A 25,661-nucleotide genomic window follows, 5' to 3' on the forward strand; every position below is an offset into this window, starting at 1 on the left:
CTTGAAATTATATCTAATTCAGATTTGTGCATCAAAAATGTACTGTAGGTGGCAATCGAATAGGAACTGTGTATAAAAAAAAGCTTCTCCTTTACATATGATTTTCTTTATTTTTTTTATATTTAAGGATTCCTATATCATATTAAAAATAGTTTGTATTCTTCAATTTTAAGTAATGCAATAATTAGATAATGCTAAAAAAAAAACAAAAAAAAACATTGAATGTTGTTTTTAATTTTTAGACAAATGGAATATCTAATGGTCTTGTGCCTATGCTAAGGGTTTTCAACAACACTGCAAGATATGTAGATCAAGGTGGCAACAAGGTAATATTATAATATTTGTATGCATATCGTGTGATGAAAGTTAATTGTACTTTACTTGTAACTCATTATTTAACATGTCTACTCTAAATAGTCTGTCCTTGACTTATGATGTCCATCCCATTAATACATTCACTTAATACCACTTCTCTTCTGCAACCCAGAGTGTTAATGCTGCTACTGAGGTGAAGGTCAGAAACCCACCAGCATCTTTTGGAAAGAATATATCTTGCAAATGAACAGTGTAGATGCAGTGTGGAATTAGATGATAGCTGTGAATGAATGGTGTTTAGAAGAAGTTGCTGGAAATATGTTCTTATATTCACAGGATTTCACAAAGGCAAACGCTTACAAGAGATTGGTGACAGTGTAGATGCAGAGCTGCTCATGGAAGTTATGGCAAAAGAGCTCTAAATGACCTTAGAACTAGAAGCACGGAAATTCAAAGAGAGAAGAGAAGTTGAGCCTAAAAGTTTGCAGTGAAAAAATTGGCAAAGGAATTTGCCGTTGTTTGCTACAAAGAAGTTTGGGCAGAAGTCGACGTAATATATACATTTTTAATGAACTCCACTCCTGGCATCTCGCCCTCTAAAGATGAGCCTAGACTTTCCATAAGTATGCATCTGGTGAAATCCTTAGCAGGCTTTATTGCAGTTCCTGCAGTTGTTGTTGTTGCTGATTTAGCCTCTCCTATTCTCTTCCCCCCCCTCCCCACCAATGAAAGTTCAGTTAATAAAGCAGCAGCAGCGTTGAAGAATTATTTCTCCATGTGTGTTTCCAGTTCATTGGTTTACTTGTAAGTGCACAGAATCACTATACACTCATGTTTACTTATTACAAGTACAGTACTGTATATAGTAATTCATTATCAATTTCCTGGTCTTCTTTCAGCATTGGACTATTATTTGTAAACAACTAATTCTAAGAAATGTCCTAGAAGATGTAACTAATATTGTTGCATCTTCTAGGACATTTCTGACCCAGTCAATCCACCTAAATCTTGGTCTTCTTCTTTACCCTTTTCTTTCCATCTTAGCATCAAATAGCTGTTTTTGCTTACTTTTCTCTCTGTGATCCATACTACCTTAGGAAAGTGTGAACTCTAATATCTTCATTTTAATGATTTGGCCATTGATAACATCTGCTTAGATCCTTAATTTTTCCTCACAACTAATCTTTGATCAAGTGCTTTATTTCTAATGCAACTCTCAGATCCATAACTTTCAACTGGTTTGAACACTGTCTTGCATATTGCTAGTTTCATGTTTTTGTTCAACTGACTTCCTACCATAGCAGCTTTGCTTATTCTGTTGTCTATTTTCATATTTCATTTGCCATCTTCACTTAAAAGCTGTGTTTAAATAGCTAACATATTTTACTTGTTCTGTAGATTGCCCTTGATAGATCCCATAATTATTAATATATCCTAATTATGCAAACTTTCATGAATACAAGTTGTACCTTGAGAACAAGACTAAATATTCTCAGTCAAGGATTAATATTTTTGTATGTTGGTCCAGTAAAGTTAATTATTCATAACCCTTTCATAGCACATTTTTGCTAGAGCACATATTATTGAGTTGGAATATAGGGAGATACCAAAATATAGACATTTTAACTTAAAAGTGTAGAATTCAGCATATTTTTAAACTAAAAGAATCGTTATGGAATTGTTAAATTTCTGTCATTAGATAAGTAAAAGAATGGGGAAAGTTGCTTATGATAGCATCTACTAATCATGTTTTTTTTTTTTTTGTTTTTTTTTTAATATAGAAGTTTTGTTTGGGTAATGATGAATTTTTTATTTATAGTCTTGTTATTTATTTAGTTGCTTATTTTCATTCTCCTAGCGACCAGGTGCATTTGCCATCTATTTAGAACCTTGGCATGCAGATATTTTTGATTTTCTTGATCTTAAGAAGAACACTGGTAAAGAAGAAAACAGAGCACGTGATTTATTTTATGCATTATGGATTCCAGACCTGTTCATGAAAAGAGTGGAAAAGAATGAGATGTGGTCTCTTATGTGTCCTCATGAATCTCCTGGTCTAGCAGATACATGGGGTGAAGAATTCGAAAATCTGTACACAAAGTAAGAATGTTAAATTATAATTAAGAATGAGATTAGGGATAAGTGGTAGTATAATTATTTTTTTTAGCATATTATATGAATAATAAAACACTGAATTGCATCTTAGACACTACTAATGCTAAATATAAATAGAACATATTGTGAAGACTTCTAAGCTAAATTCACATATGATAATCCTATAGATTCATGTGGAATGCAGTTAGTATGTCAGTGCCTAATTTAACATTCCTTAAAAAGGTTTTGATGACAGTTTTATGTTTATGATTTGAAATCAGCATGCTAAAATTAATCAAGTTCAGCAACTTTTCTTTCCAAGCACACCAAAATTTTTCACTTTATTGCTTAGTATGATATTGTAAATTTATTCTTACTTTAATGATTCCTGTAACAGTAATAAGTGTAAAGCATGTTAAAACAGAATAGTAAATTTATTGAAATTGGCAATAAATATTTTGTACTGAAATTAATAGTACATCAATGTGGAATAAACAAGCAAGTTTGTTCTGATCAGCTCTGACATTTTCTCTGTTCACTACCATTCAGCTGATATTTTTGTCTTCTTCTATCTGAAGACTTTCCTCTAGATTGTAAAGGTGTTTGAATTTGTAATACAATCAGGATACTTTAGCTAACAAGATTTAAATGGACTGGGGGTATAGCCATGGGAAGTTGAAAGTTTATTTTTCACTTGGTTAGACTATAATAAATTTAGTTTAATCCTTTATCTAAGTGTGAGAAAACAAAGTCTGCTCCTGAAAATATCTTAGTTTGGTCCACCTTTGCTACGAGTTGCCAAGTGTTGTACTACCTTACCCCAGTCCTGAAGATATTTTCAGGCGCAAACTTTGTTGACTCACACTTGGATAAAGGATTAAACTAAATTTATTATACCATGAGAAGTTCTTTATCCTTACCCAAAATTATTATTTAAACCATCTAGAGCAGGAGTCGGCAATGCAGCACCCGCGAGCATCATGGCACCCGCAGTGAATTTTCAGAGAAATTATTGTAAACTGCTTTATTTGTGCCTATTAAGACGGAAGACCATTGATCATAAGCTGTTTGAGTTGTTGACGTCATCTAGTTATCAATACAACTGCTCTCACTACCCTTCACACCACTTCTAAAAGTTGTTAGAACCCTTTGTTTTTTTAGTATGTGTGTTTGTTGAATCACTCCCGCTATCAGTGCAAATATAAAATACTTTGTTTACGAAGATATTTTTAACCCTTTATAATGGATATGCGTTGAAAGGAGAAGAATGTACTATTTTAATGACGATTGGGAGGAAGAGTATTGCTTTATCAATCTTAATGGCAAATGTATGTTTATTATGCAATAATAGTGTGGTTATTTCTAAAAAAAAAAAAAAAAAAAAAAAAAAAAAAAAAAAAAAAAAAGTAATATAGAAAGACATTTCAAAACCATTCATGCCAATTTTAATATTGACTATCCAGTGAAATCTGAAATAAGAAGGGGAAAAAAAAAAAAATTTATCTTTGAAATCATCCATTACTAAACAGTAATGTTTTTTTACTAAACCGTTGCAACAGTCACATCTTTTGAAGTTTCGCATTTGCTAGCTAAGAAGAAAAAAACATTTACAGATGGAGATTTAATTAAAGAAGCAATGTTAGAAGCTGCAGATTCAGTTTTTGAAGATTTCAAAAATAAAACCGAAATAGTTTCGGCTAGAAATACGTTGCAGTTATCAGCAAGAACTGTAACTAGAAGAATTGAATCATTTGCAGTTTATTTAGAAACAGAATTAGCAAATGATATGGAAAAATGTGTTTTCTTTTCGCTACAGCTGGATGAATCGATAGACATAATAGATACATCACAATTAGCAATTTCAGTGAAAATGGTATTTGATTTTTCTACAAAAGAAGAATTTCTTAAAATTCTTCCATTGAAGGGGCACACTAGAGGAGAGGATATATTTTCTGCTTTTAAAGATTTTGTACTATACAAAAAAAATTACCAATTCACAAATTAACTTCAATTACTACTGACGGTGCATGAGCAGTGACTGGTGACGAAAATGGATTTATTCGCTTGTGCAGACAGGACCCTTTATTTCCTAAATTTATTGCATATCATTGTCTTATTCATCAGGAAATATTATATGCTAAAACTGTCAATTTTAACATATAATGTCAATTGTAACAAAAATAATTAATTCAATAAATTACTTAAATTAAGGGGATATTAAATCCCACATAGCTTTAAAACCGAATAAGAAACTCAAAGATCAGAATCAGAGAGTTTCTTGCCGAATATAGTAAACTATAAAGTATCGGCGACACTAGCGTAAGCCAATGCAAGTGATCCTAGTATGTAGTACAATACCGGGCAACTCGTTGCAAAGGTGGGGGAAGTTCAGATCGCTATTCTTAGGTATTTTCCATAATGTAAAAACACATTTCCTAGGAAATGTGTGCTGTTATTATTGTTATTAATTTAAGTAATGTTTTCATTGCCGAAATGAAGCTTATTAGCTCTTTATACTTAAGTATCAATAAATTACTTTAAATTAAAATTATTTAAATTACTTTTGAAAGATGAAAACGCTGAAAATGACGACCTACTATTACATAACTGAAGTGAGATGGTTGAGCAGAGGTAAAATACTTGAACGATTTATTATGTTTTTGCCGCCAATAAAAGAATTTTGGGGTGCTTAAGGGTCAAAGCTGTATAACTGAGAGGAGACCTCCACATAGTCTTTAAAGGAATGCGGAGAACCGAATAGGGCTTCTGACCTAATGTCCAATCCTCACCTTATCGTGGTGCACCCTGTTGGGTATCTACTTTGATACTGAACGAACGAGGATGGGCTGGCAATTTGGGATTTAGCTGACCAAATTGTATTCTTATTGGTTAAACCAAAATAAAAAATGATGGTACATCATGACAAAATTTCATGCCGGCTGGGGCGTCGCCCGGTTAAACAAGGCCCCCGTTGTTTTCGCCAGGGAACCAGGACGAACAGCGAAAAGTCAGCTACTGGAACAAATCTGAAAACAAACCCAACTCAACATCACCAGAGTTAAAGATCGGTACTACCAACGTAAGAAGCCTGAATGGCAAAGAAATGGAGCTAGCTGAGGAATTAGATAAGTACCAGATCGACATAATAGGGGTGACTGAAACAAAAAAGACCAAACTGGTGAGATCTTTCTGAGCAATAAATACAAAATGTTATATTCAGGCAATGAAAATCAAGGAAAAGAAGGAGTAGCCATAGTATTCAACACAAAATACGAGGCTAATCTTCTTGAATGGCAATCAGTCTCAAGTAGAGTAATGTGGGCAAATATGAGAATGGGGAACTGGACAATGAGACTTATTTGTGCCTATGGTCCCACAGAGGGTTCTACTAAGGTAGAAGTGGAGGAATTTTTTGAGGCTTTAGAAAAAGCAACTGACACAATGAAAAAGGAAAAGTTGGTCCTTGTTGGGGATCTAAATAGCAGAGTAGGAAATCATTGTGAGACATACAAAAATATTTTGGGAAAATTTGAAGAAAAGAGCAAAGCTAATAATAATGGCAAATATCTGTTGGATTTCTGCTCAGGACATGGACTGGTTATTACTAGAACCATGTTCCAACATAAAAATGTGCACAAATTCACATGGAGAGAAGAGGCTAGGAATAAGAAAAGTCTCATTGACTATGTTATTGTTGATAGTGATGTTTTCTCCAGGGTGCAGGACACCAGAGTGTACAGAGGATTTGAAATTGGAAGTGATCACTATTTAGTCTTGAGCAGGATAAAATTGAATTTCATATTGAAAAGAATAACATGTAAGAAAGTTTTAAAGCGAATAAAAGTTGAGCAGCTCTCAGATGTGAACTGTAGACTAAAATACAGAAAGATTATTGAAAAGAAAATGAAAGAGTTTGAGAACAGGAATCAAACCTTGGAGATTCAGTGGCAAACTCTGAAGAAAACGTTGATTGATTCTGCCAGAGAGGCATGTGGTGAGGTTGTGTGCAAGGATAAAAAAATCAGAACTCCCTGGTGGACACAGGAAGTTAAAGAGGCAGTGAAGGAAAAGAAGAAAGCATATCAAAAGTTCCTGGCAAATAAGTCAGCTTTTACTCTTACAGAATACAGAGACAAATGTAAGAAAGCTAAACAGTGTGTAAGACTAGCTAAACAAAAGTCATTGGAGGACTTTGGCAAGAATATAGAAAATAAATATCAAGAAGGTGGCAAAATATTCTGGAGGTTGTTGAAGAAGCTTAGGTATGGAGGAAAGAGTGCTGTAAAAGGAGTTAGAGATGATACAGGTGACATGAAAACGGTAGAAAAAGATATCCTTGAAGTATGGAGTAATTACTTTGAAAAACTGCTAAATGAAACAAGCAGTGATGACAGCACAGTGGTAAAAAACACTGACCAGGCATGCAGCCAGGAATACATATCCATACTTGAAGTAGAAAAAGCCATCAAACGCTTGAAATGTGGAAAGGCAGCAGGAGTAGATGATATTCGACCAGAAATGCTGAAGTATGGTGGTATAAAAGTCTTACAGTGGCTACACTGCATAGTTCAGAAAGCCTGGACAGAGGGACGAATTCCCGATGATTGGAGTAGAGCTCTCATAGTACCCATATATAAAAAGGGAAATAAAACTGAATGTGAGAATTACAGAGGTATTTCCCTACTGAGTGTTCCTGGCAAGATCTATGCAAGTATACTGAGAAACGGTTGAGAAGAATTGTGGAAGAAAAGCTTGTGGAAGAACAAACTGGATTCAGGCCAAATAGAGGCTGTCAGGATCAGATCTTCACTTTACGACAAATAGTCGAGAAAGCATGGGAATATAACAGAGATCTGTATTTAAGTTTTGTCGATTTGGAAAAGGCATATGACAAAGTGCCAAGAGAGAAGCTATTCAATACGCTGCAGTTATATGGTGTCAATGCGGCATTATATCTAGCAATACTTAGTCTTTATTTGAGTTGTAAGTCAGCAGTTAGAATTGAAGGAAGTACAGGAAGATGGTTTAATGTTAAATCTAGTGTGAGACAAGGATGTACATTATCCCCTGTGTTATTCATTATCTATATGGATCACATTATGAAGGAAAGTGGTATTAAACCTGATATCAAAATTGGAGATGTTAATGTAAGCTCTTTGCTTTATGCGGATGATGTTATACTTCTAAATAAATCTGCTACAAGTCTGCAAGATTCTCTGACTAAATTCAATTGCTGTTGTAATAGATATGGTATGAAGGTCAGCAATAAAAAGACAAAGACAATGAAAATAGGCAGAATCATTGAAAATGTCAACTGTGTTGTGAATGGAGAACCTGTGGAACAAGTAAAACATTTCAGCTACTTAGGCACGATTTTTACTGAAGATGGTAAATTAAATATAGAAATAGACAACAGAATCAGCAAAGCTGGTATGGTGGGAAGTCAATTGAATAAATTCATATGGAATAAGAGAGAAATTAGTCGGACCACTAAATTAGCTGTATACAAGACAGTGTTCAAACCAGTTTTAACTTATGGATCTGAGAGCTGGGTCAGAAGTAAAACACTTGACCAAATACTAGAGACCACAGATATGAGAGTCCTGAGAAAGATTAGAGGCGTGAACAGATGGCATCAATGGCAATATCATATTAAAAACGAGGATATTAGGAAAGAACTTGACATTGTCAGCATCCAGGATTGCGTTAGCAGAGCTAATCTCAGGTGGTATGGTCACTTAAATAGAATAGGAGAGGAAAGATTAGCAAAACAAGTGTTCTCTGCCAGGTTGGCAGGAAAACGACCCAGAGGAAGACCAAGATATAGGTGGATTGATACGGTACAAAGTGCCTTAGACGATAGAAATATAAGATCTGATAGGAGTCTTGACAAGTAACAGACTGATTTGGAGGAAAATTGTAGATAGGAAGTTAGTAATGATGGTTTTTTTTTTTTTTTTTTTTTTTTTTTTTTTTTTTTTTTTTTTTTTTCATGTAGTACTATCATTATCCTGTACACCCGTTGAGGGTACATGGCAGGAATTTGATGATGATGATAAAAGAATCTATTACATTAAGAGGCGATTTTTATGAAGAATTAGGAAATAAAAATTGGTTAATAGATCTTGGATTTCTAACAGATATAATGGCAAAGTTTAATTATTTAAATCTACAATTACGAGGGAAAAATTCCCATATTGCTGATATGATTAGTACAGTCAATGCTTTCAAGTGTAAGTTGGAATTATTGAAATCCCATCTGATGAAAAATTCGTTGTCACCTTTTCCAAATGTAAAACATATCAACAAAAGTTTAAATTTTCAAGATTTTGCGACTTTAGAACCTGTTGTTAGATTTTTCCTAAATCCGTTTAATGTTACTGAAGATGACATACCTGCTAAAATTTCCAATTACTTTGAGCTAAGTAATACAGACGACTTGGAAATGGATATAATTAATTTACAAAACAACATCATTTTAAAAACTCATGATGACAAAATGTTCTGAAGGTTAGTAGATAGAAATACTTTTCCTATTCTGAGAAAATGCTTGCTAAAAATTTATTCATATTGTGCAACTACATACAACTGCGAGACCCTTTTTTCAAAATCAAAATATCGATCTCAACTTATATACTCACATTTCGACAATTGTTTAAGAACAGGTACTTCAAACTATATGCATCATCATCATCATCAAATTCCTGCCATGTACCCTCAAGGGGTGTACAGGATATGACAGTACTACATGAAAAAATTACATCATTACTAACTTCCTATCTACAATTTTCCTCCAAATCAGTCTGTTACTTGTCAAGACTCCAACATTATCAGATCTTATATTTCTATCGTCTAAGGCACTTTGTACCGTATCAATCCACCTATATCTTGGTCTTCCTCTGGGTCGTTTTCTTGCCAACCTGGCAGAGAACACTTGTTTTGCTAATCTTTCCTCTCCCATTCTATTTAAGTGACCATACCATCTGAGATTAGCTCTGCTAACGCATTCCTGGATGCTGACAATGTCAAGTTCTTTCCTAATATCCTCGTTTTTAATATGATATTGCCATTGATGCCATCTGTTCACGCCTCTAATCTTTCTCAGGACTCTCATATCTGCAGTCTCTAGTCTTTGGTCAAGTGTCTTACTTCTGACCCAGCTCTCAGATCCATAAGTTAAAACTGGTTTGAACACTGTCTTGTATACAGCTAATATAGTGTTCCGACTAATTTCTCTCTTATTTCATATGAATTTATTCAATTGACTTCCCACCATACCAGCTTTGCTGATTCTGTTCCCTATTTCTATATTTAATTTACCATCTTCAGTAAAAATCGTGCCTAAATAGCTGAAATGTTTTACTTGTTCCACAGGTTCTCCATTCACAACACAGTTGATATTTTCAATGATTCTGCCTATTTTCATTGTCTTTGTCTTTTTATTGCTGACCTTCATACTATATCTATTACAACAGTTATTCAATTTACTCAGGGAATCTTGCAGACTTGTAGCAGATTTATTTAGAAGTATAACATCATCCGCATAAAGCAAAGAGCTGACATTAACATCTCCAATTTTGATATCAGGTTTAATACGACTATCCTTCATAATGTGATCCATATAGATAATGAATAATAGAGGGGATAATGTACATCCTTGTTTCACACCAGATTTAACATTAAACCATCTTCCTGTACTTCCTTCAATTCTAACTGCTGACTTACAACTCAAATAAAGACTAAGTATTGCTAGATATAATGCCCCATTGACACCATATAACTGCAGCGTATTGAATAGCTTCTCTCTTGGCACCTTGTCATATGCCTTTTCCAAATCGACAAAACTTAAATACAGATTTATTAATCTGTTATATTCCAATGCTTTCTCGACTATTTGTCGTAAAGTGAAGATCTGATCCTGACAGCCTCTATTTGGCCTGAATCCAGCTTGTTCTTCACCAAGCTTTTCTTCCACAATTCTTCTCAACCGTTTCTCAAGTATACTTGCATAGATCTTGCCAGGAACAGTCAGTAGGGAAATACCTCTGTAATTCTCACATTCAGTTTTGTTTCCCTTTTTATATATGGGTACAATGAGAGCTCTACTCCAATCATCGGGAATTCGTCCCTCTGTCCAGGCTTTCTGAACTATGCAGTGCAACCACTGTAAACCTTTTATACCACCATACTTCAGCATTTCTGGTCGAATATCATCTACTCCTGCTGCCTTTCCACATTTCAAGCGTTTGATGGCTTTTTCTACTTCAAGTATGGATATGTATTCCTGACTGCATGCCTGGTCAGTGTTTTTTTATCACTGTGCTGCCATCACTGCTTGTTTCATTTAGCAGTTTTTCAAAGTAATACTCAATACTTCAAGGATATCTTTTTCTACCGTTTTCATGTCACCTTTATCATCTCTAACTCCTTTTACAGCACTCTTTCCTCCATACCTAAGCTTCTTCAACAACCTCCAGAATATTTTGCCACCTTCTTGATATTTATTTTCTATATTCTTGCCAAAGTCCTCCAATGACTTTTGTTTAGCTAGTCTTACACACTGTTTAGCTTTCTTACATTTGTCTCTGTATTCTGTAAGAGTAAAAGCTGACTTATTTGCCAGGAACTTTTGATATGCTTTCTTCTTTTCCTTCACTGCCTCTTTAACTTCCTGTGTCCACCAGGGAGTTCTGATTTTTTTATCCTTGCACACAACCTCACCACATGCCTCTCTGGCAGAATCAATCAACGTTTTCTTCAGAGTTTGCCACTGAATCTCCAAGGTTTGATTCCTGTTCTCAAACTCTTTCATTTTCTTTTCAATAATCTTTCTGTATTTTAGTCTACAGTTCACATCTGAGAGCTGCTCAACTTTTATTCGCTTTAAAACTTTCTTACATGTTATTCTTTTCAATATGAAATTCAATTTTATCCTGCTCAAGACTAAATAGTGATCACTTCCAATTTCAAATCCTCTGTACACTCTGGTGTCCTGCACCCTGGAGAAAACATCACTATCAACAATAACATAGTCAGTGAGATTTTTCTTATTCCTAGCCTCTTCTCTCCATGTGAATTTGTGCACATTTTTATGTTGGAACATGGTGTTAGTAATAACCAGACCATTTCCTGAGCAGAAATCCAACAGATATTTGCCATTATTATTAGCTTTGCTCTTTTCTCCAAATTTTCCTAAAATATTTTTGTATGTCTCACAATCATTTCCTACTCTGCTATTTAGATCCCCAACAAGGACCAACTTTTCCTTTTTCATTGTGTCAGTTGCTTTTTCTAAAGCCTCAAAAAATTCCTCCACTTCTACCTTAGTAGAACCTTCTGTGGGACCATAGGCACAAATAAGTCTCATTGTTCAGTTCCCCATTCACATATTTGCCCACATTACTCTACTTGAGACTCACTGACATTCAAGAAGATTAGCCTCGTATTTTGTGTTGAATACTATGGCTACTCCTTCTTTTCCTTGATTTTCATTGCCTGAATATAACAGTTTGTATTTATTGCTCAGAAAGATCTCACCAGTTTTGGTCTTTTTTGTTTCAATCACCCCTATTATGTCGATCTGGTACTTATCTAATTCCTCAGCTAGCTCCATTTCTTTGCCATTCAGGCTTCTTACGTTGGTAGTACCGATCTTTAACTCTGGTGGTGTTGATTTGGGGTTTGTTTTCAGATTTGTTGCAGTAGCTAACTTTTCGCTGTTCGCCCTGGTTCCCTGGCGAAAAAACGGGGACCTTGTTTAACCGGGCGACGCCCTAGCCGGCATGAAATTTTGTCATGTACCGTCATTTTTTATTTTGGTTTAACCAATAAGAATACAATTTGGTCGGCTAAATCCCAAATTGCCAGCCCATCCTCGTTCGTTCAGTATCACAGTAGATACTCAGCAGGGTGCACCACGAGAAGGTGAGGATTGGACATTAGGTCAGAAGCCCTGGTCGGTTCTCCGCTTTCCTTGAAAGGCTATGTGGAGGTCTCCTCTCAGTTATACAGCTTTGATCCTTAAGCACCCCAAACTATATGCTTGATTATAAAAAAATTAGCAGATAATGTACAAGCCCAGGTTTCTCGTTAAATCCTATTGAAGTTATATGTTTTGTATTCGTTTATTATTTTATTTTTTATAGTATTTTATATTCATTTATATATGACAAAAATATGTTGTAAAAGCGGGTTAAATAAAATGTTAAAATTTGAAATCTCATTTTTTCTTAAAAACAACTAATCATAGAATCATCTCTAAGCCTGAAATGAGAGAAAAAATGCCTGCATGATCCCTCCTTAATTTTCAAATTTTATATTGGCACTTTTCATATTAAAAAGATTGCCGACCTCTGATCTAGAGGATCACTTGGATAGAATGTGAGAGGAAAACAGATGTTTGATGCAAAGGTGGCAGGAGGGGGAACCGAGGTCTAGGTGGATTGATTCAGTCAGAGGTGCCTTGAAAGAACGAAATGCTGGATGCAGCAGGGTTGGAGTGCTGATGATTAATAGACTGATTTTGGGGAAAATTATTGATAGGAGGTTGGTAATAGTGTAAACTTGGTTGTGTGGTGCTGTCATAGTAGTCTGACTCCCCCCCCCCCCCCCCCTTGAAGGGTACATATCATGAAATTGATGATGATGACCACCTGGATGATACTTTGTTTTCCATCATTCATCCTCACTCTGTGAGTGCTGTAGATGTCTCTGGCCTCATTCTGAAAGTGAAGGAACCATTTTCTCCTTCCTACAGTCTACTTCATGTTTTCAGTTCTTTGTGGGAAAGTACTGTTCTTAGACATTCTACTTACCCACAGGCCCCTCTAATACTTTGTCAACTAGTCTTTATCGAAAACCTACTTTCATTGGTAGATACGTACATCAAAGTTGTACTCATTGTATCCTTGTATAGTGAGACTTGTGGAGTTTCCATAATTATAAAATCATGCATGTACCACAGTTAAATTTATTTACAAATATTTCATCTTACGTATCATAAGACATTAGTATGAGCAAAGAACGGTGAAGAATTTGAGCCACAGAAACAGTACAGTGCATATGTTACATTAGAATTTCTCTATACATGCAATCGCATGTTCGTTTGATTAAAAAGCACAATTGGGATGAAAATATTAACAAAATTAAAATAAAATACAACCTTTTTAATATAGTTGGATAACAATTTTCCCAACTTTAGGAATGGTAATGCAGTCATTACAATTAAGATTCAGTTGATGAGGTAGAGCTTCAGCACTTTCTCTGGATAAACATTTATATATAAAAATAGAGCTATGTATTTGATGTTCTCCCATTGTATCCCATGGTTAGTGTTTTTTACTCTGTGTTGTGCCAGGCAGATTTGTGAGATTTGATAAGCCAGATATGGTGTTGATGTTCATCAATATGTTTGATTGATCTTCTCATTTGTCTATATTTTTCATAATCTTTGCCACTGACCTGTGGCAAAGATTATAAAAAAATACTGTGTAGACAGATTTAACTTGCATATATATTTTATTGCTTTAAATTTTTGCCCTAGTATCAAGAGTATCTTCAGTATGACTTTCAAATTAACAAGAACAGAAACTAGTATATTCAACAGTGAAACGTGCAAATTCCATGTACACAATGTAGAGCTTTGTGGTCTAATTACATTGAAATTCTAGTAAAAATAACTAATGAGATTTTTTTTTTAAATGTAATAATTAAAAATAAAAATCAATTCTAGACCTTATAAAGAACTATTTCCTATAAGAGGGATAATTTAAGTTCATTTCTATTTAGATTATATTTACGTTACTATAGGTCTCACAACTCTTATAGATATTCCAAGGGATTATTATTTTTTATGATTGCAACTTAAGAAAATATTTCACTTTACATATGTGAGTAAATAATTGTACAGTATCCTTATTTTAGTAAGAATAATAATTAATAACACCTAATGTATTCTTTTTGATAGATATGAAGAAGAGAAAAGATATAAACGACAAGTAAAAGCCCAGCTGTTGTGGTTTGCCATATTGGAAGTTCAGACAGAAACTGGAACACCGTATATGCTTTATAAAGATGCTTGTAACCGCAAGTCTAATCAACAGAATTTAGGCACAATCAAGTGCAGCAATTTGTGCACTGAAATAGTTGAATATAGTTCTCCTGATGAGGTGATTATGTGAATGAAATGACATTAGACTTTTAGGAGTTAGAATCTGCTGCTATACTTAACTTGTAATTTTAAGATGTCTTATTGTCATATGTTTATCAAATCACTGTAGGTGTGTATAACATTGATTCTCTTAGCACTTTTGTTGCCAGGTACAAATATTATTGATTTCTATCAAATTCAGTGCCAGTTTACCTCACTGGCACTGAATTTGTGGGCAGTGAGTGACGCTACTCATATCTGTGGGTGGGTGTGATTATTTGTAGTATAAGCAAAAGAGCCAAAGCTTATAGCATATTACTGTTTAGGGATAGGTGGTTACGAAAAAAGGAGGCACCTTTAATATGTTTCTTAAACAACTCAAGAGTTATAGTCTATGAGTAACACATTTGAAACAGGACACTGAACAGATGTTGGTCAGTAATTGTTTATGTGTTTATGGCTTAAAGAAAAGTGGAGGAATGATGACATTTCAGCAGTAGTTCCAGTCATTTTCATTCATAACAATAGCTTTCTGAGATGATGATTGGGGTGAGTCTGAGAGAGAGAGATCATCAGTAATTAACTATTTAGTCACTCATTCCTTGATAGAATAATCTAGCATTTTTAGAGAGAATTGGGATTTATAGCATCATAAGCTGCATATTGGTGTCCATGCAAGCAATGTCTTGAGTGAAAAAAGATGCCTAGCTTTTGGAGGTAGAGTGGATGTGACATGCAAGGAAAGACTAGAGATAGTTTATCAAATGAAAAAAAAAGGAATATTCTACTTCTTTTTTTCTTAAGTGGTGGATGTGACTACAATTTATGTATATAAGAGCATGGACAAAAGTGTGTGCAGGTTTCTTGGGAATAAGGAAATGGTCCAAGTTTGTCGATTTCTAAACAAAACACATCATTGGATTGGACGCACGGGACCCCACGAATTGGCACTACACTTTTGGCTTCCAAGATCTCCAGACATCACACCTTGTGACTTCTTTTTATGGGGATACGTAAAAGACTGTGTTTATTTTCCTTCATTACCCGCTGACCTGGATGAGCTCAGAACCAGAATCACGGCTGCAGTAAATTCTGTGAGAGAAGACGCTCTCAGATGCATTTGGGATGAATTCAGCTATTGGCTTGATGTTGTCCGTGCATCAGTTGGAGGGCACATTGAGCATTTGTAATTGGGGTGAGTGAAACTTTAGGCCTTACTTCATACTTGGTAATTTATTTTGTAACTGTACCACATGTTCATTATTAAATATAATTATTTGAAATCAGGTCATTCTTTTTGAAACACCCTGTAGAACTGCATGATTATTTGCATTATAGATTCGTATTGACAATTTTCTTCAAAATCTTTGTCAGGTTTCTAATAGTGTAGTGTCAAATGTTATCATTTTGGTCTTCTAAGATGCTGTTTCAAGCATTAATCAACCAAAAACTTGGTCATTTTCTAATGTCTTCTTCTTAATGTGATTTTGTCACTGATGCTATCTGTTCACTTCCCTTATTTTTCTCATAACTCTTATCTGGGGTCTCTAGTCTTTGATCAAATGTTTCTGACTTGGCTTTCAGATCCATAAGTTGAAATTGATTTCAGCATTGTCTTGAGTACTGCTAGTTTAGTATTGAAGAAAAATTAGCCCTGCTAACTTTGCTTATTCTCTTTAAAAAAAAAAGCAAATAGGAACCAAAAGAATGGGTTTTGTACAAGGTGTTCCAAAAAAATGTATAACACTTTGAATAATTATAAATGCAATGTTTTTAAGATACATCTAAGTTTAATAATCCAAATTAAAGAAGATAAATGTAGTATCTTTTAAGTTATTGCAAGTGTTTAAACTGGTGTGGCCATTCTGTCTAGGCACTGCTCATAATGTGGACCAATGGAATTGCAAACATCATGAATGATTTCATTTGGTATTTGGGCACATTCTCTTTCGATGGCTGCTTTCAATTCATTAATTGTTGCCAGATTTGTACCTTTGTGCCAGTAACCTTATCTTTGATGTGTCCTCATTAAAAAAATAAAAAAGCACAGTGGCATGAAGTCTGAATGAGGGGATATTCAATGCTCTTCGCCCAATCTATCTGTTTGGCAGATTTTCATCAAGATAGGCCCTCAAATCACAATGGTAGTGGGGAGGTGCTCCATCTTGCTAGAGATAAAAGTTCTCGAATGCATGCCATGATGGATTCCTGCAGCAGCAAGTTCAAATAAACAGCACCAATAACAATATTGTCAAAAAAGAATGGTCCATTTAAGCCCATTGCTGGCAATCCACATTACACTGCCCCTGGTAAGTTCATGTGGCATTCCATTGTAATATGCAGATTCTCAGTTGTCAGGTAGCTGCAATTGTGGCAATTAATTGTGTCATTTAACTTAAATGTGGCCTCATTACTCCTAACAATGTTGTTTAAAAACTGTGCACATTTTGCCAGGCACCACTCACAAAGTTCCTCTCCAGTCAGGATTATCTTCATTGTGGGCATGGACTAATATTGAAATAAAACTTTTCCAATGGGTGCACTTCAAAATGTGATGAACGCTCAATTTTGAAATTCCTGTTTCACAGGCTGCTTGCCAGATTTTTTTGGAAATTGGCAGCAAATTTCCAGCAGCTGATTTTCTCTTTTGGATGTCCATGGACTTCTGGATGTCTTGAATAGTTCCATCTGGTTCAAACGTATCTCTAATTCGAGTAATCGAGGTGAATCGTGTTGGTGGATCTCTTTGAAATTCCCTTCTAAACTGCTTTTGCAGTTCACTTGTGTTCTTGCACTTCCAGTAACACTTTAGGATAAATTTCCTTTTTTTAAAGCTTAGTCTTGTTTCAGCCATTATTTCAAATTAGTTACAATTGAGAAGAATGAAAATTTAGTGAGATGGGCTGTAAAAGTGTGTACATTTTTGTTTAGACACCCTGTAGTGGATAGTTTGGCATAGCATTGCACATCTATGGGATGTGCAATGCTATGTAAACTATTGAAAAGTTCTGACTAAAAGTCAGAACTAAGAAAAATGTCATTATACTTGAAATGTAGGTTCTGTTCAGTGGATAGCTATTCCTTTAATAATAATCATAACCTAAGAGAAACCATTTGAATACCAGCAGTCTTGCAGAGGCACATTGGCACATATACACGCACGCGCACGCACACACACACACACACAGGATTCTGTATAACTTTGAGATTTTCTTCAAAAAAAAAAGGTAGAGAATCCTTGTCTTACTAGATCTAATAATCCAGGGCTCAGTTCTGTACAGTAGTACTTTATATGTGTATGTTAAAAAAGCTACTGAACTATTTTTAGAATAAATTCTTTTTGAATTCTGTAGTTTTACTATTTTTGTATAAGGTTAATTTAATTTCAAAAACCCATTAACAAATTTAACTGTATATCTACTGGGGGAAAATAACTCACAAACATACTGTGTTCACAGTTGACATTTTCTTGTATACCATAAAAGTAATTTCAGATCAAGCCCAATAGGGACTTTGGATTTCCCTTGTCCATGCTCAAATATGTGTTCCTAAGATTGGGAGATATGTACAGGGTCAATCAAAATTATGAGTGATAGAAAACATTTATTAAGAAAAGGATAAGCGTAAAAATATGAAATACTTCAAAACAATAATTCAGTTTTTATGAAAGTTGAATGTGCACACTATGTATCACCATGCACAGTTCTAAACAATAATGAATTTCCTGTTATTATCCAAGCAAATAACATCTGGTGGTCAGTTGTTGAAGAGTATGCAGTTCTTCTGGTCATCATACCATATTTTGTAACAATGATAGTACTTTACAATAATCCCAAAGAGTATATTATGTATGTACTATATCATTCTTTCCCAAAGGAAAGAATGGGAGTTAGATCTGGTGTCTGTGCAGTCCAGGCTGTAAGCCTCCACTTCATCCAATTTATTGGCTATGCAGTTGCATATTTAAAGATTATTATAAATGTGATGAGTCACAATCAGGGCTGCCGAGAGAAATTTTCAGGCCCGTGACAAATCTGGGTTCCACTTAAAAAAGTGCATCACTTTTGTTTAATAAAAAAGTCAGCAGTTAAACTATTAGCACATTGTTTACTTGAAATTTCAATATCTTGGTGTTCTTCCATCTTCAAATATTTCAGTTGTAAATGCTCGTTTTTTAAATCTTCTTTTGCCTTCTCACGATCCCTTTTCTCCTTTCGTTTTTGATTTCCAGACTTACTTTTATTTTTAGCGCATGGCCTACACTACAGTTACACACTTTACAAACAATCACAAAACCTTCATCTAGCAAAATACTAACAAGAACGAAGCATTCTGGCAGGGAACATTACTGTGAATGCAATTACTAGCCAGTGCAGCCGACTGCAACAACCTTGCACGAACGCATGTTGATGTCATCACCGCTATAACTACAGCGATCCGTGCCGAGAGAATCAGTGTCTTCCAGACACTCACAGTGAGCTAAAGAGCATAACCGTCTGTCTAAAACAAAACACAGTATCATTCTTGATATGCCTTTATCATTGTCGTATTATTATGAGAATTAAAACCATGCATTATAAACACAGTTATGTGACACGTCGGGCCCCTGACAAAAGTCTTGGATGTCACCCCCTCTCAGCAGCCCTGGTCACAATAGTTCTGGCATGTCTCAGTGTACACTCCTGCGTACTTTTTTGGGAATGAAGGGAGGAAATGGTCCATGTATTTCATGTTGAGACATAAAACATTAACTTTTGGACTTCCATCAAATCTTCAGCAACAGATGGATTTTCAGAACCCCATACATGGATTTTATGCTTGTCTGTTCTCACATTTTCCTCACTTGTGAAATGTGGCTTCATTGTTGCAACACACTACTGACAAGAATTGTGCTCTCCTCAGTGCAAGTCACATGTACAAAACATGTAACAGGCTGCTGTTGTGTGCTTTAGCTGTGGCCATTAGACTAATTCTTTTGCATGCATAAACCAAAATCCTAAGTTCCTTTTTAAAATTGTTACATGCTTACTTGAATGCTGATAAAATAACGAATGCCAGTGATCCTGAAGAACAGAACTTTCCCAATAATTTTTAAACTTTGCCTTCAAGAACATATAAATTAACTCTGAAGTTTGAGCATTCTAATACTGATCTATTAACGTAATATTAAATGGGTTCTCATCATTGTCATATAGTTAAAAAGAATGAGGATATATCACTGAAGCAGAAATGTTGTGGTGCGTATTTTTCTTTGTAAAAATACCTGTTATACTTAATTTTGTCATTTTATGGCATTGAGCTTTCAAATCCTCAGCTGTGGCATTTTCTCATATATGGCAATTTGTTACATATCTTAAATTCAAAGTTTGGAAAGTTTAGGTATTGAGTGACAATAAGCAAGGAAATATTAATTATTTACATCAAGGATGGCTGGGATGTATGAAGCTATTTGCAGAAACACCCTAATGTTTGTCTAATTTTTAAATTGTGTCCAGGTTTTGATTTCGATGGCTTTGAAGATGATTCCAAAAAAAAAGTTAAGAACTCAGGATACACTGTTTAGCTTGCATGAAGAAAATTTGCTTCTTAAAACACATTAATTTTGTTCATTGCAATAAACGGAGCATTAATAGTGTTCACATCTTATTAATGTTTATTTTCTACTGATTACATCATAAGATTCATTCATTTACTTTTTTTTTTTAGGTTGCAGTCTGTAACTTAGCTTCCATTGCACTTAACAGATTTATAAAAGATGGAGAATTTGATTTTGAAAAACTACGTCAAGTTACTAAAGTTGTAACTAGGAACTTGAACAAGATCATTGATATTAATCACTATCCAGTTCCTGAGGTGTGTACAAAATAGCAAAATTTTTTCATATTCAAATACATTAATATTTGAGAATGAGTATTTACTTTGTTTGACTTATCCAACTATTCTTAATTTGGTATTTTTTAATAGTTTAACAATTATTATTCATTATATATACATGTTTACAGTATTTACAAAATAAATTTTGGATTATGTTTGGAATCCCTTCTGAACATGACATTCACATCCTTAGTTGTAGAGGATAGTGCCTATTTTCAGTAGTATAGTAATATAAAAGGATACTTGGTCAGAGCAGCTATCATTAGGTGTATATCACTTACTTTAACTTTTGCGTTTAAACCAGTCCCCATGCTACTAGTATCTCATAACTGAGTTTTAACATGAATTTAAAACATTAGCAAAGAGGATGACTTTGAAAGTTTTTAATTACTACAATTGACAGTCCAAATTAGAACAACATGAAATGGTGTGCAGCCACAACCCCTGATACCATTTTGAGAATTATTGGAGTATTGGATAGTTTTCTCTTGGTACTGTTCGAACCCAGAATTGACTATCAGATTTGAATGGCATATAAATATTCTCTTAGCATTTGTTTCTATTATCAAGATCTAAGAATGATGGAAAAGACCACTTCAAACAATTCATATATAATTGAGGAGGATTGCAGGCTGTAGTTTCACTAAGAAAAGCATAGTTGCTTTTCTTAGTCATCTAGATACTCCTTCAAAATAAATTATTTTGAAGGAGTATCCAGATGCTAAGGAATATTATGAAGTCCTTGTATTTTTAGTAAATTTAACAAAGAAAATTACTATAAAGATGCTTGATATAATTTATTTTAGCATGCATGTTTTCATGAAGAGGGTATAACACTTCAGTAATTTGTTAATAATAAGACAAAATGCATCATATGATAACCTTATTGCTTTGTTCCGAAAAAAGATTGAAAAGCAGTAAAGCTACAGAGCCTAAAATGCATTTGTTTCTCACTCTCAGAATTTAATACATTAAATTCTGAGAGTGAATCAATGCCACTCAACCAAATTTAAGTAACGTGGTTGACATATTAAATGGGGGGTTGAGTATATGAATGAGAATAAGTGATATATCTGGAAACGTAAGGACCCAGTGTAGACTGAATATTTGGGGATCTAAGTCTATTTTAAGAAAGTTTTGGAAAAAAAAAAAAAAAAATTAAAAGTTGGTAGGTTCAGAAGAAAAGTGTTTCCATGTCATCTGTAGAGATAAATGTTAACAGTAAGCAGTGATTCCTGTACTGTACTTATATATTCTAAGTTGATCCCGCAAGCTTACTTGAAGATCACAAACATTTAGAAACATGATAATTTGTTCTATTCCCATAAAAAGGCAGGGGTTCCAAGTCATGTACACTGAGTGCAATCAACAGAGGGTAGTTTATTGGTGTTTTAGCAAATTTTTATACATATAAATGTTTCAGAGTAGCATTTTATCATATTTACAAATTATTGGTCTTGTATCCTAAACAGAAAGGTCGAAACATTTTTGCTAATTTTTATTTAAAATTGTTTACTGTTTTTTTGCACTCTCAGAATTGATTTCTTTATGCTCTCATGTTCTGATGTGATGCAGTTAAGGAAAACAATTCTCTAGCTTTTGCAAATTTCATTTATGTGATTAACGATTAAGAAATACTTTGAACCAACTGAAAGTTTCTTCAACATTTATTTTTTATGGAAAGTCAATCAGTCAAGTCATATGCTGCTGAAATCATTTGATTACTTTACCTGGCATGGTGGGGGAGGATTTATCTTGATTAGTCATTTTTGTGTTCTTTATTTTCTTATCACTCTTTACAAGGCTAATTTTTGTCATATTCTCTAATACAGGGTGATTCAGAACTCTTGGGCCAAACTTTAAGGGGTGATAGAACACACCTAAACAAGCACTTTTTGTCATACGATGCATGGTCCAAACTCAAGCGGTGAAGCGCTAGAGGGTGCTTTCCAGTGAACACTTATAAGCACTGGTTTTTGCAGTCATCATTATTTCTACCATAGAGGGCAAAAAGGATGGATTCTTTCACAAATCAGGAGAAGGTTGACATGCATTTCATTTACAGAGCTGTGGACGGGAATGCGAGGGAAGCCCAAAGACTGTACCGAGAGCGCTTTCCGACCAGATGCGTGCCTGATCGTAAAATCTTTCAGTGATTGTACCAGTATCTGTACGAAATGGGCTCCATAAATGTTTGGGCTGGAATCCTACATGACCATTTGATTGGCCCATACCTTCTGCCAGCACGACTGAATGGAAGAACGTACCTCGTATTTTTACAAGAGGTCTTGCCAGAATTACTGAACCCTGTTCCAGCAAACATTCAAACACGTATGTGGTTCCAACATGACAGAGCACCACCCCATTTCAGCATGGATGTGCGGAATGCCTTGGATGCAACATTTCCAGGATGATTGATTGGTCGGGGTGGTCCCATCGCTTGGCCGCCACGATCGCCCGATCTCTCATGTCTGGACTTTTTCCTATGGGACCATATGAAAAGCCTGATCTACAATAGCCTCCATCGGTTTCAATAAGGACTTTATTGCCGCTGTACGAGAAATGCCTGGTGTTTTTGCCAATGTACGCCAATCACTATGTCGAAGGTGTGAAGCCTGCATCAATGTTGGCGGTCGCTCTTTTGAGCAGTTTCTATAATTTGTTCAATAAAATTCTTTAATTTATGTTCTGTAATTTCTGCAATTGTTTCAAATTTCCTCTGTCATTCTTGTGTTTCTTCATTTCCTGACACAGTAGTTGCTAACTCCTAGTGCTTCACCGCTTGAGTTCGGACCATGCATTGCAGGACGAAAAGTGCTTGTTTAGGTGTGTTCTATCACCCCTTAAAGTTTGGCCCATGAGTTCTGAATCACCCTGTATATATGTATAGAATTTGAGAATGTTCTCATTTTTATGTGTAGTATTACAGATAAAAATATTAAAGTTAACTTCACTTATTTGTTGGAGAATGCTTGCTGAAATTATTCATGTTATGAATATACTTCAGAAGTATATTCATAATGTTTTTATATGTGCTGGCACACATAGCATACAGTGTATCACAATTCTTTGGACAAATATGTTTATTATTTTGTAGGAAAGATAGACAGGAGAGGGAACATGCTACTAATGATATCGGATGGCTTGAACCCAGTTAGTGTTGAGAACTATAATTGTGGTACTAGTAACAGTATTTCATGGAGCAGTGAATTTGAAGCCATCTGGTATGAGGTGGAATCTTAACAAGATCAATTACATAGTGGGGTGTAAGTAGCATGTGGCAGAAGGAACTCGAGGTCAAAGAGTGTTAGATTTGATTATAGTGTCAGAGGACGTTTCAGTTAAAGACATAACTATTTTGCCTCTGGTTGGTGACAGCGATCATGCAGTACTCATTTGGGAAGCAACATACATTATGAATGTTCCATTCAGAAAAGATTACATGCTGAGCTACAAAGCAGGAGATTCAGTATGAGATTCAGGTCACGACTGCTAACTCAATCTCATTTTAGCAATAATATCTAATTCCTTCCCGCCAAAAGGTTCTATTTCATAAGTGGTGGTGATTGGAATTCGTAATCAGGCATAAACTCAGGTATAAGGTACACAACATGTTTATTGGAAAAGCATAAAACATTTACAGTTAAGAAAATTCAAAATATTCAATGGATCAAAATTCACTCTAAGTTAAGGTTCATATTAAATCACAATGAATCTGAGTATGCTAAATCCTTCAATTACGAAAGGATAAGATTAAATGTAAGCATAATACTATTAGGATATGATTTCTTTCACAATTTATTCACAGAACACGCATTAAACACTTTCATTAATACTCTATCAGTAACTATCTTAATTCTAAACTTCATTTAAGCAAGCCTAGCCATTCTCAATCAAAATACTGCCTATCAACAATTCTTGTTTGTTCCACAGGGGCTTAATTAATCCAATCAAATTCTCACTTAAAAGTTCTCTACTAATGTCCTTTAGTTTACAGTATACACAAATTTCTTATTCTTCTAAGCGATTTTTAATGTGGAATGAAAATCTTTACATTACCGAATCATTTCAGATTTCATGCCACCATCTCATATAGATCTGGATTACCTTACTGTATATTCATCGGCCGTCTTTTCACCTGGCGATGCACCACTCTTTTCTTTTGATTGTTTCCGACTGTGGCGTGCTGTCTACCGCTCCGCAGGAAACTTTCTCCAATGGAACATTCTGCTAAGGCTCGATTCCGCATAGGCAGTCATATTGCGATCAGCTCCGCTTGGAAATCTTCAAGCATTCTCAAGAAAAGAACCCGCCGTCCGTCATCACCATGCTCGATCCACCACTCTCTCTCTCTCATGACCCCCCCGACAAACCTCCTAAAACTTGAATCCAGGAACCGAAGAAGCAAAGCCAAAAGCCCTGTAAAATGGCACGCTTCGTCTTTTCTTCACCCTTTTCGGGTGCCCTCTATTCAATGTGATTTTCACCCATGAACCGCATCGTTCATGCCCCTTAGGTGATCCTACACTCTCCCTAGTCTGTTAGGTTACAATATTCCAGGTAGCCGTTCTGACGTCATTTTTCGCATAGTTATAGCCTCCATCGCTACGCTCGACTCGTACAGATTATGTGCGATTATTCCAGATTACTACTTATAATTTTTCTCAGAATTTTGTAATGTACTAGACAGCTTAATGGGAATTACAAATAACTTAACAATTCCCTTACACAATTCTTACTATTTTGACACAAAATTCTCTGCTTCTCATTTCAGTTATGCAGGAATAACTCTCACTATATGGCACACATGGACCACACATTATTACATAACATAAAATAATACTTCATAATTATTAGCTGATGTGCAGATATCTCCTTAATTAGTAGTATTTATCGTGTTAAATCCCGAAAAAGAATTTACTTGTAAAGCTCTCCATTCAGGATCTAACACCAGATAGCAAGTGTTGAAGTTCAGGGCCATGTAACAAAGATTGCAAATACAAAAACTCAAAAGATAATTGTAATGCTGAAACGAACTTTCACGTGTAAAGATAAGAATGTTATTTTGCCTCTTTGTAAGGCCTTGATAAGACCTCATTTTTACTATTGTGTGCAGGTCTGGTTTTCGTTGTGATTCTGATACAGTGGAGAGAGAGTTAAAAATATCAGGATTGTGGAATACTGATTATGAAGACAAATTGAGAATTTGTACATTGCAGACACTAGGAAA

General features: G+C 34.9%; 1 protein-coding gene across 2 annotated transcripts in view; it reads left to right on the forward strand.

The window, feature by feature from the left end:
• The window catches only part of RnrL (Ribonucleoside diphosphate reductase large subunit), a 126,573-nt gene that overhangs the window by 72,556 nt on the left and 28,356 nt on the right, over positions 1 to 25,661 (forward strand). For both annotated transcript variants that reach the window (XM_090401441.1, XM_090401440.1), the window contains exons 9-12: positions 243 to 326; positions 2,174 to 2,415; positions 14,375 to 14,576; positions 20,264 to 20,410. In XM_090401441.1, the coding sequence (XP_090257567.1) occupies positions 243 to 326; positions 2,174 to 2,415; positions 14,375 to 14,576; positions 20,264 to 20,410 (675 nt within the window). The remainder of the gene's footprint in view (positions 1 to 242; positions 327 to 2,173; positions 2,416 to 14,374; positions 14,577 to 20,263; positions 20,411 to 25,661) is intronic.

This window comes from Typopeltis vanoorti, chromosome 12 (genome assembly GCF_054136105.1).
Source record: "Typopeltis vanoorti isolate ZY-2024b chromosome 12, IOZ_Tvanoo_1.0, whole genome shotgun sequence".
In the NCBI taxonomy this organism is placed as follows: Eukaryota; Metazoa; Arthropoda; class Arachnida; order Uropygi; family Thelyphonidae; genus Typopeltis; species Typopeltis vanoorti.